The 19,626-nt window shown below is 42.7% G+C and overlaps 1 protein-coding gene across 2 annotated transcripts in view; it reads right to left on the bottom strand.

Moving 5' to 3' along the window:
- LOC307170272 (NACHT, LRR and PYD domains-containing protein 3-like) overlaps positions 1–19,626 on the bottom strand; it is a 412,645-nt gene that overhangs the window by 138,807 nt on the left and 254,212 nt on the right. The window contains exons 2-5 of one of the 2 annotated variants that reach the window (XM_079891359.1): positions 18,932–19,433; positions 9,860–11,809; positions 1,917–2,087; positions 580–753 (exon numbers count right to left, since the gene is read on the bottom strand). In XM_079891359.1, the coding sequence (XP_079747485.1) occupies positions 580–753; positions 1,917–2,087; positions 9,860–11,809; positions 18,932–19,404 (2,768 nt within the window). In that variant the 5' untranslated portion in view covers positions 19,405–19,433. The remainder of the gene's footprint in view (positions 1–579; positions 754–1,916; positions 2,088–9,859; positions 11,810–18,931; positions 19,434–19,626) is intronic. The other variant, XM_079891357.1, reaches the window with a different exon arrangement.

Below are 19,626 nucleotides of genomic sequence, written 5' to 3'. Positions count from 1 at the left end.
TGAAAAATATGCCTATCAGGCTTAGGGTTTTATATTTAACCCACTTACATTTTAAAATACGGCTATTGCTGCTGTTTTGCACAATGTCCCTTTGCGCCACCTGGCGGTCATTTCGGGAACGACTTTGAAATGCGGCTGGTTTATTTTCGCCGCGGTGATTTTGCTGCGGCGGCTGGCGCGGCGGTAATAGGCATTCTGGTTGGGTACCATCTGTATTGTTTATTGTTAGGTAATTTTATCTAATGTTATCTAACAAATGGAATCTTATTGTAAAGGTTTTTTAAAACTACAGTTTCCATCGTTGTAACCGTGATATATTTGATACGCTGTAGGTGGAAGTTCATTTAGTGGTAATGCCCCTAAATTCACTACCCCTTACACTTCATTATATCTCATCTATGGCTACCTTCAAGACTCAGCTAAAAACATATCTATTTAACATGTACGTTGGATAATGTGGCTATATGTATCATTATGTGTTTGTAATGTGTGTGTGGGTGTGTAAATGTATTGTAATGTACAATGTAAAGTGGCCTTGAGCTACAGAAAAGGCGCTATATACATAAAACTTCTAAGTACCTCAAAATGTTGAGTTGACAGTTTGGATTCTTCAGTCCAGCAGAGAGTACATTCACTCCTGAATCCTGCAGGTCATTGTTACTCAGGTCCAGCTCTCTCAGGGGTGAGTTTGATGATTGTAGAACTGAAGCCACATCTTCACAGTGCTGATCAGTGAGATTACAGGCTGCTAATCTGAAATAATATATTGCCTTAATATATTACAATATAGTATATACAATATATAAACTATATTTACAATGTTACACTAATGTGCATTCACCTGAGTTGAGTTTGTGAGTTGAGTTTGTGTGTAAATTGAATTACTTAAAGGTGCTGTATGTAGCTTTTATACCAAAACGAATCCTTTTTTTTATTGCCTGTGTGTGAAGGGGTTGTAATCTCACATTAAAATGATCCACTTTGCGTTTTTTGCTATTACCTCTGAAAGCAAGTATTCTTATTTTTATGTGAAGGTCCCGGGTCGGATTTACCGCCAGTGACGTCACCTGCATGCGCGCTCCCGAGCCTCTCGCCTCGTCTAGCCTACTGACTTTGCACTCAACAGCGACGACGACGACACTGCAACTTATGACATGGACTTATGACTTATGCAACTTATGGCATGTCTGATAACACTAAGAAACGATATGCGCCCAGCAAAACACAGACTCCACATATTGATAAAAAACAAACAAAAAAAATTCTGCTGAAGCTCGTAAGGCCAGGCGTGAATCGGATGAACTTCGGGTGAAAAACACGGATCAACATCGGCAGGGCATTTGAATCATGGAGAAACCTTATCTACAAACCTAGAATGTACATTTCCTGAAGAAAATGTGAAGTGGTGCTTGCAGTGGCAAAATTCGGCACGGTTGATAGGGTTCCATACTTATCATGGTACGAGCATGGAGCATTAGTTCAACGTCAAGCTGATAAAAGTAGCCTATTATTGTAATGTTGCAGTGGGAGTTTTACCTGAGTTTCCAGCATGTTATGTGATGCTTTCTCCGGTGTGTTGCGTCTCAGTCTGGCCGGTACCCACAGTGCTCGCTCATAAATTCGAGCATGCGTAAGAGCACGCGCTTGTAAACTTATTGGTTGCAATCTGAAACATCACCGCTAGAGGCCGCTGAAAACTACATACAGCTCGTTTAAGGGTGCAATGTTGAAAACATGTAAAGTCTAATTGGTCCAAAAAAAATGGTTGAGTTCAAAACTCTAGGTTTGTTTTTTTCCAACCACCTCTATTCATCAACCAATCAGATTCATGCCTTCAACAGCCCCCTGTAGTATAAATGTATATAAAGCACACATTATTATTAACATTAATTAATGAATGAAAGTCAAACTCAAACCTCAGTATGTTGAGTTGACAGTTTGGACTCTTCAGTCCAGCACAAAGTAGCTTCTGTCCTGAATCCTGCAGGTGATTGTTACTCAGGTCCAGCTCTCTCAGGGAGTTTGATGACTGTAGAACTGAAGCCACAACTTCACAGTGCTGATCAGTGAGATTACAGGCTGCTAATCTGAAAAAAAGAGAAGACACTTGTTAAAAGGTTATGATCAGTCAAAAGCTTGTTAATAATGGAGAAGCTTTTGCGTACTGGAGAGACGTTAGAGAGCGAGAAGGCCTGGGTTGCACTTATATTTTACATTACATGCACTTACATGTTCTTCCAGTGCACTTACTTTAGAAAGTATTGGGTAATATCAGGTAACTGCATGGGTTAAGGTTAGGTTTAGGTTCATGGTTAGTACCTAGTTAGTACCCAGTTATTGTAATTACTATTATAACATATTAATTAGTTTATGTAAAAATTACATAGTATGTACAAGAGGAAAAGGACTCTAAGATAAAGTGCTACCAAGGCCTGAAAACAGATGCCGAGGTTGCTTTGTTTCTGCTCGATATGCAAATAACATTGTTTTTTTGCTGTTTTAAAGAACCAAGGTAGGGCTGCACGATATGAGGAAAAGCTGCGATGTGCGATAACAATGTTTAATAATGCGATGACGATATGACTATCATATAGCTATACTCTTCCCATGTCTTAGTGCTTTAACCCCTTGCCTGTCTAACCCCACATTTAACATCTTCTGTTGTTTGATTGACATTAATGACACAGACTGCTGTATTCTAGGCTGCTGTCACTTTAAGACCGAGTGCTTCTAATATACTGACACATATCTGGTTTTAAACCAGCTGTTTATGTTCACTTGAGCCATAATTGACTGTATTTACTTGAGATACGTGACTTATTAAGGCTAAATCTTACTAACCACTAAATGGGTTAACCCTCTGGGGTCTGAGGTATTTTCTGGGCCCTGGAGGTGTTCTGACATGCTCTGATATTTGTGCTTATTTCTGTTACTTGTGACATTTTCATGGCTAAAGTCTGATTACACTGTATTCAGCACAATCTCTGCTACAATAATGTCAGCAGCATGTATGTAAAAGTTTGTAGTTTTGAGATAATGACGTTTATGAGTGGTTTGTGAACAAATTTGGTTTGTGCAGACAACTTCTGTTTCTGACGTGAGTTTTAGTGAGAGTGCAGAACGCGGTAAGTGATGGCTTAAAAGGGAGCCCTATTGACGATCTAAATAATAGTTTTGTTTTTCATGCTTCTAGAGGACCAGTGGTTACGTTCACACTGTTTTTTTTTTGTTTTTTTTTGATTGATTTGTTTATTTACGTGTCAAGCACCAAGGTGCCCAGCCCTCATGGGCTTATTAGACACTACAGTAATAATTTAATAATTATCTCCAGATAGCCACGTGACGTAACATAGAACCTAACATAACATAACTAAATCCATAAAAATAAGTACACATACAAATAGAAATGGCTTTTCATATGGGATACAGAATACTTTGCCGTAGATACCAGGCCTTTTCTATAAATTTCGCCAAAGCAAAAACATCATTTTCAAACAGCCAGCACAAAATCTCCCCTTCATATTTCCAGAAAATATCAGGATTTTTTAACTGAATTGATTCAAAAAGAGAGTCCCTTATGTCACAATATAAAGGACAGTAAAAAAACAAAATGAAATTCATCTTCCACAACCTGGAGATCACAAAATTCACACAAACGTAAATGTTATCACTGTAAGTGATAACTGCATTTAAATGTGGGAGTGAATCCGCTAAATTTGAGTCCTGTGAGTCATGAAATTGCGATGATTGACATAGTAACCATAGCAACATTATGGCTTCTAATAATGTTATGATTTTTGTTACATTTACACTTTAGTCATAAGTTTACAAAACACCTTGCAGAATGTTATGTTATTTATTTATTTATTTATTTTTAATAAGAAGGATCATAAAAATATTTATTCTATTTAGGGCTACACAATGTGTCGTTTCAGCATCGATAGTCATGGATTGATGGATAGTCTTGGATTATTTGCAAAGTTTAACTATCATAGAGTGAAAGTTTATAATGTGCACGTTTTTAAGTCGAGCCAGGCATCAAGCGCAAGAGGACTTCTCTGTGCGCACACACAAAGCCCGTGCACCCTTTCTCTTTATTTCGAGCTTAAACGGACACGTGCACGTAAAATTAAGTAAAAATTTCTGTCTTGGCGAGAATCCTTGTAAACACAGTCGGTTGTCTGCTGTAAACAATTGAGAAAGAAAACGGATGTGTCATTTATATTAGGCCCGGGCATTCGTCTTAAAGGGACAGCAGCTTAATGTACCCACAGCTGTTTGTGAGACCAATGGTGATCAAACAACACAAGAGAAAGAGAAATGACTTTTGTAGTTTTAACAAAGATAAATTGTATTAATAACGGTAATTAATTATATTAGTTATATTTCATTTATACATTGAAGACTTATTTTTACATTTGATTATTACATTTCTGTACCTGAATACTGTTAGATTTACCTGAAAAACAAAGCACTGCTCATTTCAATTGTGTCTTTCTTAAATTATATATCTTAAATCTTTATAAATTATTATTTTCTATGCAGATTCACTTCCCTACAAAATCACCCCAATTATTCTAGAATGATTAATTCTATTCAAATAGAGCTATTCAAATCAACTGGTGAAAATGTTTATTTATATTTCGACATATATATCGGAGAAAAACTAAATATTGCAATGTAAGTTTTTTCCAATATCATGCAGCCCTAATTCATACTATATATATCATACATTTTTAACGGTCGTGAAGGATATTCTAATTCAAATGTAGTGCCTACTCTACAGTATGCAATTGCGGATGCACCATGAGCGTTGTATAAACATTTATTTCAGTGTTTTATGGGAAACATTTTAAATGGCAACAGAAAACTCGCCAATTGGAGTGAAGAAGATCCATAAAGTCGATAGAGAAAAAAAAACTTGATAGTACTCGGCAATATAATATGAGGTTGCGCAATGCAAGAGCCTTCATGTAAACAGGTTGCATGCAGCGTTCGTCCAATCAATGAATCTAACACCGCAAATTCGCAAATACAAATGTTAACCGAGGGTTTAGGAGTGTACAGCATGAAACATCAGTTTATAAATACCCAGGATTAATTGTTAACCCCAGGTAAATTATGATCAGTGTAAAGGTTTACAATGACCCAGGGTTGACTATTATTATTATAAGTGTGAAAAGCCCTCTTGTATGTCAATAATTAGTTATATGACAGATAGTTCTGGACCTTGATTCAATGGTTGAGCCGTGTTCTAAGCCGTAGTAAATTACTCTACAAGGACTCAAGCCGCCCAAGCAACATAATGTTTTCAGTGCTCTTATCACGGTTACATTACCATAGCATTAAGGCCCGGACTAGTAGGCTCACTAGTTCTGCTCAATCCTGTTCCTAGAGTACCCACAGCACTGCACATTTTTAAATTCAACTCATCAGCTAGTTAGTAAACACTCCAAGACCTCTAATATGTGTGTTAGTGTAACGTTGCTGAGGAAGACAGGTGAAGACGAGGATCTAAACGCAAGGTATTTTAATAAAGTAACAAGAAACATGTAACACGGAACTCAAAGGAACAAAACCAGGGAATCACAGAGGCAACCATTACATGTACAACAACTGACAAGGTAACAAGTGAAAAACAAGGGCTATAAATACACAGAGACAAACAAGCTTAATTAAGTAACAAGGGGGCGTGGTTAATAAGAAACACCTGGGGATACTAATAAACTAGAAAAACTACAAAGGACTACAAAACATGACACAGAACAGGAAATAACTAAAGTCCACACAAGACGAGGGAAACACAAGACAGGAATCATTACATAGCCCCCCACTTAAGGAGTGGATTCCAGACACTCCTCAGAAAACAATAGTCCAGGAGGGTGGTGGATCGGAGGCGGATCCGGGGGCAGGATGGAGGGCCAGGCCCATGGAACGGAAGAGGGCCTGGAGACTGCGACAGGACGAGAGACCAGGGTGGAGTAGGCTGTGCAGGCGACCAGGGCGGAGCAGGCTGTGCAGGCAACCAGGGCAGAGACGACCCTTCAGGCGGCCAGGGAGGAGACGACCCTTCGGGCGGCCAGGGCGGAGGAGACGACCCTTCGGGCGGCCAGGGAGGAGACGACCCTTCGGGCGGCCACGGCGGAGACGATCCTTCGGGTGGCCACGGTGGAGACGACCCTTCGGGCGGCCAAGGCGGAGACGACCCTTCGGGCGGCCACGGCGGATAAGACCCTTCGGGCGGCCACGGCGGATAAGACCCTTCGGGCGGCCACGGTGGAGATGATGGACCCTCGGACGTCCAGGACGGAACAGGAGACCACCCCTCTGGCGGTCCTGGCGGATCAGACTGGTCCAGAGGTGTATTGCCCCCCCCCAAATTTTCTTGGGGAGGCTCCCCGGTAAAGAGTCCTGGACCAGCGATGAAGAGGGCCTTGAGCTGGGCAGGACCAGCGGCGAAGAAGGCTTTGAGCTGGGCAGGACCAGCGGCGAAGAAGGCTTTGAGCTGGGCAGGACCAGCGGCGAAGAGGGCTTTGAGCTGGGCAGTGATGAGGGCTCTGTGCTGGGCAGCAATGAGAGCTCTGAACTGGACGGAACCAGCGGCGAAGAAGACTCTGAGCTGGGCGGGACCAGCGGTGAAGGCTCTGGGCTGGACGGGACCAGCGGTAAAGAGGACTCTGAGCTAGACGGGACCAGCGGTGAAGAGGGCTTTGAGCTGGGCGGGATAAAGAAACAAAACCACGAGAATGACAAGACTAGAAGCAACCCTTACATGTACAACAACTGACAAGGTAACAAGTGAAACAAGGGCTATAAATACACCGGGACAAACAAGCTAAACAAGATAACAAGGAGGTGTGGCTAATTGGAAACACCTGGGAAGACTAATCAGCATAACGGGGAACTGCAAAATATGTGACAGGACAGAGGAACACATGACAGACAGGAACAAGACACGAAACCCACACCGTGACATACCCCACCCCCCCCCCCCCCCTATGGGCGGCTCCTGACGCCCATTAAAACAACAAAAAGTTCAGGAGGGTGGAGAAGCGGAGGCGGTCTTGGGGGAGGGACGGAGGGCCAGGCTGTGCAGGGAACCAGGGCGGAGCAGGCTGTGCAGGGGACCACGGCGGTGCAGGCTGAGGAGAAGGCCACAGCGAAGACAAACCCTTCTGGCGGCCACGACGGAGACGACCCTTTGGGCGGCCACGGCGGAGACGACCCCTCGGGCGGCCACGGCGGAGACGACCCTTCGGGCGGCCACGGCGGAGAAGACCCTTCGGGCGGCCACGGCGGAGACGACCCTTCGGGCGGCCACGGCGGAGACGACCCCTCGGGCGGCCACGGCGGAGACGACCCTTCGGGCTGCCATGGCGGAGACGACCCCTCGGGCGGCCACGGCGGAGACGACCCTTCGGGCTGCCATGGCGGAGACGACCCTTCGGGCGGCCACGGCGGAGATGACCCCTCGGGCGGCCATGGCAGAGCTGAAGGACCCTCGGGCGTCCAAGGCAGAGATGATGGACCCTCGGACGTCCAGGGCGGAACAGGAGACCACCCCTCTGGTGGTCCTGGCGGATCAGACTGGTCCGGAGGTGTATTGCCCCCCCCCCCCAAAATTTTCTTGGGGAGGCTCCCCGGTAAAGAGTCCTGGACCAGCGATGAAGAGGGCCTTGAGCTGGACAGAACCAGTGGCAAAGAGGACTCTGAGCTGGGCGGGACCAGCGGTGAAGGCTCTGGGCTGGACGGGACCAGCGATGAAGAGGACTCTGAGCTGGACGGGACCAGCGGTGAAGAGGGCTTTGAGCTGGGCGGGACCAGCGGCGAAGGAGACTCTGGACTGGACGGGACCAGTGGCGAAAGGAGACTCTGGGCTGGCGTGAAGTGCAGGCTCGGCTGGACTGGCGTGAAGTGCAGGCTCGGCTGGACTGGAGTGAAGTTTCTCCACCTCCCCTACAGTGAAGGGGGAACCACAAAACTGCAGGACAAAGTCAATGTACTGTACCAGGGTCCAGCTGGGGTCTTCCTCTGGTAAATTTAAGCTAATGTCCTGTTCTAGTCCACTCCAGAAACAGTCCTTCAGCTTAGCCTCGTTCACAGGAACGAGATGACTATAAAAAAGGAACTCCTCCACATAACTTTCGATGCTGCGATCATCTTGATAAATAGAACTAATTTTGCTCAGTGGGTCCCGGCTAGTACTTGCTAGATCCATAGTAGTGGTCAGTTGTTCTGTAACGTTGCTGAGGAAGACAGGTGAAGACGAGGATCTAAACGCAGGGTATTTTAATAAAGTAACAAGAAACATGGAACACGGAACTCAAAGGAACAAAACCAGGGAATCACAGAGGCAACCATTACATGTACAACAACTGACAAGGTAACAAGTGAAAAACAAGGGCTATAAATACACAGAGACAAACAAGCTTAATTAAGTAACAAGGGGGCGTGGTTAATAAGAAACACCTGGGGATACTAATAAACTAGAAAAACTACAAAGGACTACAAAACATGACACAGAACAGGAAATAACTAAAGTCCACACAAGACGAGGGAAACACAAGACAGGAATCATTACAGTTAGATAAGTGAGACATTAAAAATGTACAGTGCTGGGATTGAAAACCACTGACCTAAATCAAGATATTTCTTATTTTAATACATCATCACCGCAACTAGATATACGAGGTAGCCTAATTTTAAAAGTGTGATTTCTAGACCAGGAAAATGAATATTGATACTTTGCAGTCACGTGACTACCACGGATACCTGGCGGGCAACAAACGGGTATTTTCAACGTTGAGTCCTGTAGTTCCAGGTCTTTCTAGTAGCTATCAAGTCTGTTAGCGAGCTAGCTGCATATGGACTAGGATTAACTCCAAGATAGCTAAATTGTGTAAAGCAGACAAGGTTTTTAAAGATAATCGAGCAGTAATAATTCCTCCGTAAATAATCTAACGTTAGCTCTACTGTTGGGTCATCTCTGGTTCTCATTGAACATCATAGATATCGCAAACCTCAAAACAACCTATCACACACTTCTGTTATTGTTAGCAAAAGACGACAGCTGTTACTGTGCGTTCACACCGCCACCGGCGAGAGCGTCAAAGTGCCCGGAAATCATTCATTTTCAATGAATTTTGCCGCTCTCGCCGGCGGCGGTGTGAACGTAACGTTACAGTTAGTCTAGCTTAGATTCATAACACAAACAGCTGACTCGCCGAACCAGCTGGTAAATATTGGTGGTGTTGATTGACGAAACTACAGTAACTTAAAGACACGATTAATTACATGATCATACACCCATTCAAACAAATGTTGAAATTACCTTTGATGGTAGGCTAATTTGCACAGACGTGTATACTGTGAAGGTTGCTTATCTCATCTGCGGTTAGTGCATCCAATTGCACAACAACTATCTGACATGTCGTTTACACCTCAAAACACCAACTTTTGTATAGTAAAACTGGCGACCCTTGATTAGTTTACTGGGTTTCGTTGCTGGAGAACGACGTTCTTGCCCGCCAGGCAGTACTTGTGACGTCACGTGCAAAGTATCAATATTTTTCTAAAAATGCTTTATCCTTATCCAGCAAATTATGAACAATGGAAAAGTCATGTAAATTCATTGGTTAAAAAAAGATATTCAGCTTTTAAAACTTCAGAAATGTAATTACTTGGATTTCAATTATAATTACAAATTAAAATAATTATTTTAAATATTTTAATCTGTAGACACTTCAAATTTATGTAAATAAAAAAGTAATTAAAGCGCATTCAGCTAAACTATTAGCCTACATGAGAGGTATTATGTTCATATTTCAATTCAGTTGATAGTTCATATTTTCACACTCACAGAGCTTTTCTGCAGTTCCTCAGAGCAGGTAACAGTCTCCTTCGACCCTCTTGTGATGATTGGGTGTTGTACTTTTTAAGGTCAAACTCATCCATCACCTTTTCTGACATCAAGATCATGTTTGCCAAAGTTGAACATTGTGCAAGAGTAAGACGTTTGTTTTTTGTTCCAGATTGTAAAAATGCCTGCATTTCTTCAACAAGAGAACTATCCTTCATCTCAATCAAGCAGTGACACAGATTCATCCATCTTTCAGGGCTGACATTGTCTTTTGGACTTTCTGTGTTTTCGTTTTTAAGGTTTTGGATTATTTTCTTGATGCTCTTTGGGTTATTCTCTTTGTGAATCAGCAGATCCTTTAAGAGTCTCTGATTGGACTCCAGTGAGATGCCATGAAGGAATCGAAGGAAAAGATCCAGGTGTCCATTTTTACTTGTCAAGGCTTTATTCATTGCTCCCTTCAGAAAATCATCCAGAGAAACAATCGTACACTGAGTTCTGAACTCTCCTGTCAGGAACATTTTCATAACTTCACTGTTCTTGTGTAAATAGCAGAGAAACACATACAGTGCTGCAAAAAACTCCTGAAAGCTCAGATGTACAAAGCTGTAAACCTTCCTGTGATAAATCACAGATTCCTCCCTAAAGATCTCAGTGCAAATCCCAGAATACACTGAGGCGTCTGTGACGTCTATGCCGCTCTCAATCAGGTCCTCCTCATAGAACATCACATTGCCCTTCATCAGCTGATTGAAAGCCAGTTCAGCAAGTTTCACAATCACTTCTCTGTTGGACAGCAGGAGATTCTCTGGATCTCTCTCTTCATACTTCTGGTTCCTCATACTAGTTTGAATGAGGAGGAAGTGTATGTACATTTCAGTCAGAGTTTGTGGGATTTCTGCACTGAGATCTTGTTTCAGGATGATTTGAAGCACAGTGGCTGAGATCCAGCAGAAGACGGGTATGTGGCACATGATGTGAAGGCTTCTTGCTCTTCTGATGTGTGAGATGATTCTGCTGGCTTGATCCTCATCACTGATTCTCTTCCTGAAATATTCCTCCTTCTGAGGCTCATTGAATCCCTGAATTTCTGTCACACGGTTGATGTATTTGGAGGGGATCTGATTGGCTGCTGCTGGTCTGGTGGTGATCCAGATGAGAGCAGAGGGAAGCAGATCTCCTTTCATGAGGTTTGACATCAACACACCCACTGATGAAGATTCAGTCACATCAGAAACTTTCTCGATGTCTGAAAACATCGGTGTAATTCTGCTCTCATCCAGACCATCAAAGATGAACACAACTGTACATTCATCACATATCTTTGAGTCCAGATCTTGAAGTTCAGGATGAAAGCCCAGCAGAAGTCTGTGAAGACTGTACTGATGATCTTTAATCAAGTTCAGCTCTCTAAATGGAAGCACAAACATGAAATCTACATCCTGATTGGCTTTTCCCTCAGCCCAGTCCAGAATGAACTTCTGCACAGAGACGGTTTTTCCAATTCCAGCGATGCCTTTAGTAAGAACAGTCTTGATTTTGTCCTTCTCTCTTCTCTTCTCCTCATACCCTAGTTCAGGTGAAGGATCAAAAATGTCATTGCAGTTGATTGCAGTGTCTTGGAGTGTCTTGTAACTTTTCTCCATCTGTAGCACCTCATGTTCTTCATTCACTCCTTCACTCTCTCCCTCTATGATGTACAGCTGTGTGTAAATCCTGTTCAGGAGGGTCTGATTCTCCTGTAGTTTGATTCCCTCAAATAAGTTCTCATACTTGTTCTTCATGCTGGTTTTGTGCTGGTCTTTGACTCTCTGCAGATCATCATGCACTGGCTGGTGAGAGTCGAGCTGCAGGGCTGCTTCTGTGTCATGATGACTGATGTGTTTCTGACAGGAGGAGGATGTGCTGGTCTGACAGGACACATCTCTGATCTGGTCAGCTCTCACACCACTGAAAACACATTAAGAAGACAGAGACACAAAAACCTCTGTTAAAATAAATATAAAAATCATACTACATGTAGAAACTGTCTTCCTAATATCACACATGGAGATCCTCAGAGTTCTTGCACAGATTTTATTTATCCATGTTGCCAACAAACTGTTAATTAATAATGAACATCAGGCACTTGGAGAGAGAATTGTGTCTTTATTACATGCGAGAAAATAAATGATCTGAGAGAGAAAAAAAAGTTTGAGAGAAAAAGTTATCACACTGATAGCAAAAAAGCATTTCATGAGAGAAAAAAAAAATATTTGAGAGAAAAAGTTTTCATACCAATAGCAAAAATAATAATATTTGACACTAGAAAAAGTTGAGAGAAAGTATTTTCTCATAGAACATAAACAAATATAAATTTGAATTTTTTAAAGTTATTTCTGAGAAAAAAAAATCTCTCTCAAAATACTTTGAAAAAAAAAAAACTCTCAAATATATATTTTTGCTATCAGTGTGAAAACATTTTCTCTAAAAAAAAAAGTGTTTCTCTCAAAATGCTTTTCTTTGCTCTCGATGCAATTTCTTGCTCTCGTGTCAGGATTCTGCTTTCACTGTGAAAATTGTGTCATGGGCGGGGCCACGTTACTATTGGCCAGTCGGGTGAGCATCGTCTTGTCTTGGGAGTCGAACTGAATCATTATACCATTGTTCTGTGTTTTTATAATGAACAGTTTAATTTTAATGACAGTATATTATTAAACAAAAATGCATTTCTTTTATTTATTAAAATAAACAGAACTAAAGTGATTGTTTTGAACAAGTACTAACTTAGATATTATGCAAAACACATTAATTTATTGCTAAAGTGTTTGTATCAATACTGGGGGCCTTTTGCCCCATCCTGGTGAGTCTTTTAAATCTTATAAATGTATGAGGCGGCAATAAAGTTTTTTTTATTTTTTTACCCAGACTCTGGATAGATTTTACGCAGACTATAGTCTATAGGATAGTCGGGGGTAAAAGGCTTAAAGGTTATTGCCGCCTCATACATGTATATGATTTTTTACCAAAACAAACCACTTTAATGATTTATTTTCCCACAAAATCTATTGATCCATCAATATTCAATAAAAACATATTTTTTCTGCAATCATATTCTATGCATAAAGAGCAAATGGCTCTGAATAGTGTTTAGACCCTCAACATAACAATAATGTCAGACAGCAGCGTTTGATCAATATCATCAGCTCTGTCGGCCTAGAGAAGTTTTAGATGCTGCTCTGATCAGACTCTTCACTGATAACAACATCATTAATCTGAACCTCAAATAATATTGGCATTAATCAAAATAATTACGCTGTTTTGTGCATATATGATACATACATCTTCTGTTAAGCTGCTTTTAAACAGTTTATATTCTAAAAAGTGCTAAACAAATAAACTGTAGTAACTATTTAGATGGTTCACTTTAGACATTCTACTAACCAGAAGTTACTTTGCAACTACATGTGAATTACAAGTCATTAGAGTATCAGTAGACTGTTTAATATCTGCTAAGACTTTATTTTGATGATCCTCAACAGACATTTTACTGACTATAAGCAACGTTACAATTACATGTCAACTTATTCTACTAACCCGAACTCGAACACCTTACCCTAACCTAACACTCTACTAACAGTCTACTAATACTCTAATGAGAGTTAGTTGACATGTAGTTGTGATTTACTTATAGTTAGTAGAACGTCTAAAGGCACTTTTCCACTGCGTGGTTCGACTCGGCACGACTGGGCTCAGCTCGGCTCTTTATTTTTGGCTCGGTTTCCACTGCAGTTTAGCACCGCTTCTAAGTGATCATACTCAATTTCTACTTGCTCTTTCTCTAGAATAGTTTTCTCTCCTGGATTTAATGTTGCCAGAAGCTTTCAAGCTTTCAGTCTCAGGCTCATTTCTTTTTTCAGGTTGCGTACGACGGTCGTTTAAAAAGGTTGTGCAGACAAATGATCCTGCGGTGGCTGTTGCTGACTATTTAAATCCACCGGGTTTGGCGTCTCATTTTGCAAATTCAATGACGCTACAGTGAAGATCCTCTCTGACCAAATTAGTGATCTGCAGTGTTTACACGTCACATTTTAGTCTCGGTACGGCTCGCTTGGAACCTCAACCAAGGTGGTACTAAAAAAGTACCAGGTACTAGGAACTTTACACAATGGAAACCCCCCAACAGTGGGCCGTACTGAGGCGTATCATGCAGTGGAAAAGCGCCATAAAGTGAACCGTCAAAATAAAGTTACCATAAACTTGACATGACTTATGCATGTTGCTTACAGTAAAGGAAAATTCTGGGTTCAGCAACATTGAAGTTCAATCAACATTGGTGAGAAAATGTTCATTACCACAAAAATGCATTTATACTCTTCACTCTTTTCTTAAAAAACAAAACAAAACAAAAAACACTTCACTTGTAAAGTGCCTCACCGTAACCTCGATTTTGCTTTTTGCTAAGAAAAAGAGTGACAGATCAAGAGTAATATTTGCTTTATTCTGAAATATAATTGAATATGTTTGGATTTGGTAGACAGTAATTTGTCTGAGAAGTTTGAGAACCTCTGATGTTGGTTTTTAAGAGTGACAACTTCTTATTGGAGCATTTTGCAAATATTTTTGAATTGCCGTTTCTCCTTTAGACGAACTGACCTTCCTAGTCCAAAGCTTTAATGTCAGAGGTCATACAGATGATTTTCAGCAGGCATCTGATAGTTTAACTGGTTACGGCCCTCACAAGCACACTCTGAGTTTGACATGTTTTCTTATAGAGATTAAAATAATATAACTGGGTAAAGTTTGCTAATTAAAAGCTGAGCAGAATGAAACCATTAATGCTGTTCAATGGTTTCTGAGTTTAGTGGGTTTGTTCAATAGCAGAGCAGTTTACCAGTTATGAAGAGCTCAATTCAGCTACAGTATAAGCAGATCAACTAAACATAGTGTTGTTTTCAGCTCAGTTCAATGTTGATTCAATTCAGTTCAATAACTGTTCAATAGCTCAGTGCTGTGCCGCCCCCTAAAATTTGGACACATGCTGCTGGTCCGAGAATTTTAGGTTTATTTCGCTTTCCCCCCCCACCCCCCCACCCCCCCACCTACACAATGGCTACATAGGTACACTGGAACAATCCTTCCTAAAACGCATTAAACTTTCCTTTACAAAGACGTGAAACTCACCGAGTGGTCAGGGGTGTTCACTGATATGCTCACACAAAAATCACTGCAAAAGATGCTTTCCAACAGGTTTATCGTAGTTTTTGTCCAACTCCATTGACTTGTATTTGATGTGCTGTGAGGTACGGTATTACTCCGCCGCCAGAAACTGGGCTGGAGTGTCTATTATTCAAGCTCTCAACGGAAGAATCTACGGGTGTGAGGCGTTTGGAAAAATAGATCCACAGTTTTACAACGAATGGTAAAACACCTGTTGGAAAGCATCTTTTGCAGCGATTTTTGTGTGAGCATATCAGTGAACACCCCTGACCACTCGGTGAGTTTCACGTCTTTGTAAAGGAAAGTTTAATGCGTTTTAGGAAGGACTGTTCCAGTGTACCTATGCAGCCATTCTGGAGGTGGGGGGGAAAGTGAAAGAAACCTAAAATTCTCGGGCCAGCAGCATGTGTCCAAATTTTAATCTTAACCGTTTTATTTCATCAGAAACGATCTGTAAACAGGGCTTTAAGTGTAAAATACCGAACTTGTCCTTTAAGATAATTAACCTTGTATTCGTTTTTTCTGAAGTATTGATAATTGTGAAATTTCACTGACATTTAAAATGACTCATATCATGAAATAAGACTTTGATCATATCGCCCACCTATAATCTGTCAGGCTTCCGGGTGGATGAAGTAGGAGACTAATAACTAAACACAGGTGATGCAGATGATGATGATGATGAAGACCAGGTGCAGGTGATGATGACTGGGAATTCTGGGAAGTGTAGTGCAGACAGGACGATGACAGACGGTGAATGTGACATTACTCCCCCCTCCCGGTAGGCGCGTCCTCGCGCGGTAGAAAGACCAAAGGGGTGGGAGGGTGGGCGCCCTGGAGGCTGACGGGGAAGACAAGGCAAGGGAAACAAGGCAGGAAGCCTCCAGGGCGGAGATGTCCCCTCAGGCAACCACGGCAGTGAGGACCCTTCGGGTGGCCATGGCGGTCCGGACCCTTCGGGTGGCCATGGCGGAGAAGACCCTTCAGGTGGCCACGGCGGAGAAGACCCTTCAGGTGGCCACGGCGGAGAAGACCCTTCAGGTGGCCACGGCGGAGAAGACCCTTCAGGTGGCCACGGCGGAGAAGACCCTTCAGGTGGCCATAATGGTGAGGACCCCTCAGGTGGCCATGGCCCCTCGAGTGGCCAGGACGGAGCCCTATGGCCCCCCCCCAAAAAAATACTTGGGAAAAGTCCCGGGTACCAGAGAGGGCTCGGTGCTGGGCAGTGATGAGGGCTCGATGCTGGGCAGATCCAGCGATGAAGGCTCTGGGCTGGACGGGACCAGCGGTGAAGAAGGCTCTGTGCTGGATGGGACCAGCGGCGAAAAGGGCTTTAAGCTGGACGGAACCAGCTGTGAAGTGGGCTTTGAACTGGACGGAACCAGCTGTGAAGAGGGCTTTGAGCTGGACGGAACCAGCGGTGAAGAGGGCTTTGTGCTGGACGGGACCAGCGGTGAAGATGGCTTTGTGCTGGACAGGACCAGCGGCGAAGAAGGCTCTGAGCTGGGCAGGATCAGCGGCGAAGAAGGCTCTGAGCTGGGCAGGACCAGCGGCGAAGAAGGCTCTGAGCTGGGCAGGACCAGCGGCGAAGAAGGCTCTGAGCTGGGCTGGACCAGCGGCGAAGAGGGCTCTGAGCTGGGCAGGACCAGCGGCGAAGAGGGCTCTGAGCTGGGCAGGACCAGCGGCGAAGGAAGCTCTGAAAAAAGGTCAATTAAGTCCTTCTCGTCCGGACTCTGGCTGAGGACAGGAACAGGAGACACTGGGCGGACAGTCTCTGGCTTGGCGGGCACGGCGCATACTGCTTTGGACTCGGCAGATCTAGCGTGAAGTGCGGGCTCGGCTGGACTGGCGTGAAGTGCTGGGTTGGGTGGTGTTCTGGACCGGGTCGCAACACTCTCCAGACACCGGGTTACCGTCTCCTTCCAACTCAGTCCGGTGGTGTCTGGGAGGTTGAGAGGACGATGGAAAGAGGCCCCGATCCAGAACAGGGTGCTGAGGGTTTCGTCCTTCAAAGAGCTTAAGAGGGCGAGCTGCCAAAACTCCTTGGCAAAGCTCAGGATGTCGTGGTTCTCCTGAGCCACGAGGATGAATTTGAGGTGTTCATCCATTACCTTGGTCGGTCAATCTGTCAGGCTTCCGGGTGGATGAAGTAGGAGACGAACACGAAGATGATGAATTCCAAGGTTTTAATTCTCAAACATAACAGATACACAAAAACAGGGAGCGTGTGCTCAGAGCAGGAACCTAACATTAAACATTGACCGACACAGAAGACTGAAAGACAGGAACTTAAATACACAGATGACAACGAGTGAAGACAGGTGACGGTGATGAAGAACAATGGCTAATAACTAAACACAGGTGATGCAGATGATGATGATGATGAAGACCAGGTGCAGGTGATGATGACTGGGAATTCTGGGAAGTGTAGTGCAGACAGGACGATGACAGACGGTGAATGTGACATAATCGTGTTAAATAACCGTAATTTCAATTTTGAGCAAAATGATCATAATTATGATTTTTGCCATAATCAAGCAGCCCTAATTAGAAACATTCTATAAACCCTCTGCACACAAAAGTATCATTTCTAATTTATAATTACATACAGAGCATTAAATCTATGCATTAAAGTAAAAGTGTAAAATTAAACATGCATTTATTAATGGTGAATTAGTCAATTTATTGTTATAAGCTGACTTTCAATTTTGTTTATTTTTGTCAGATATAGTTATTTTTTATTGAGGAGTACAGTCATTGATGTTTATTTAATATTTTGAAGAGTTACTTTAGAATATTTCAACTGGAACGGACCACTAGTGTGAAATTAAAACCCTTCAAGTTTTTAAATCACCAAATGGAGTTTGAATGTCACCTAGCGGCCATATTGGCTACTGCGCCTAAAACTCCCAGAGCATATTGATAGTTTGAGACTAATTTGAAAGACAACTTGATTGGATTTACCGCTTTGATTTGCAGTTTTAGGGTGACCAGGCACAGGTTTTATATTAATAGAAAGTGTAAACAAATGTAAAGCAGCAGATTAAGTTCAGCATCCATTTAAGTTTGGATATGTAATTTTCCAGTCTATGTTTAAGAATAGGATCGCCAGGTAAGAGGTGTATGAGGCTAACTAGTTATCTGGATTCAAAGACTATCATCTATAAATATATTCAATTTGGATACATATTTTATATAGCCTTTTTACCCTTTATTTTAACAACTATTTGTGCGGTCATACACACACTTGTGTTTGTGTGTGTTATTGCCAGTATTGTAGGTTTTAGGGGCAACAAATATAATATAATATATAATTGTGGCGAGCACGACGAGGTCGAGGGCCGTGGGAGGACGGCGCAAGGCCGGTGGCGTGATTGATAATGATCGACACGTGCGCGATGCACCGGTCTCGCATCTCTCACGGAGGAGCGGAAGCATAAAGGAGGAGCGACGACAGTGAAGAGCGAGAGAGTTTTTTGTTTTATTTTTATCATTAAAATGTTGAATGTTAAAAAAATGAAAAAATAAATAAAACAAATACAAAACGAAAGTAAAATCCAGCAGCCCCTCACGGACGACTGCTGGCAACACAAAACATTAAATAAAACACAGGCCTGTTCCTCTCTCGCTCTTCACTGTCGTCGCTCCTCCTTTATGCTTCCGCTCCTCCGTGAGAGATGCGAGACCGGTGCGTCGCGCACGTGTCGCTCATTATCAATCACGCCACCGGCCTCACGCTGTCCTCCCACGGCCCTCGACCTCGTTGTGCTCGCCACAATAATATAATATAATATAATATAATATAATATAATATAATATCTCGTCTAGGGCGCCAGCAGAATATGGACCGGCCCTGAACTTCATGTTACTCACACAGGGTCAGAGGTCACAGCAGGTCCATTACTGAGATTAGGGGGAATACCCATGGAGATGTTACTCTTCATGGACACACAGCTGAATCCTGAAGATGGTCCATCACTGAGATTAGGGGGAATACCCATGGAGTTGTTACTCTTCATAGACACACAGCTGAATCCTGGAGACGGTCCATTACTGAGATTAGGGGGAATACCCATGGAGTTGTTACTCTTCATAGACACACAGCTGAATCCTGGAGACGGTCCATTACTGAGATTAGGGGGAATACCCATGGAGTTGTTACTCTTCATAGACACACAGCTGAATCCTGGAGACGGTCCATTACTGAGATTAGGGGGAATACCCATGGATCTGTTACTCTTCATGGACACACGGCTGGATACTGGAGATGCTGCTCTCTGAGTGTGAACAGATGCCTCCTCCTCTCTCTCCTTACACACACTCCTTTTACAGGAAGTTTGCCCCATCTCTTCCTCCTTTATGAGACTTTTCAGACCTGTATGTGGACACAGAAAACATGCACAAAACACAAATTAATTTTGACACATTTTATTTATGGCATTTCATTCACTTAATAACATTAACAGTTTTTCTCCAGTTACTGTAAATAATGTTGGTTTGTAGAGCAACATGTCGGCCACACTTTCAAACACAGCATCCTCGTTTAAACACTGGATTCACCTTCACTT

Source organism: Squalius cephalus, assembly GCF_949319135.1.
Source record: "Squalius cephalus genome assembly, chromosome: 1".
NCBI lineage: Eukaryota > Metazoa > Chordata > Actinopteri > Cypriniformes > Leuciscidae > Squalius > Squalius cephalus.
This window is presented reverse-complemented; position numbering and strand designations above follow the sequence as displayed.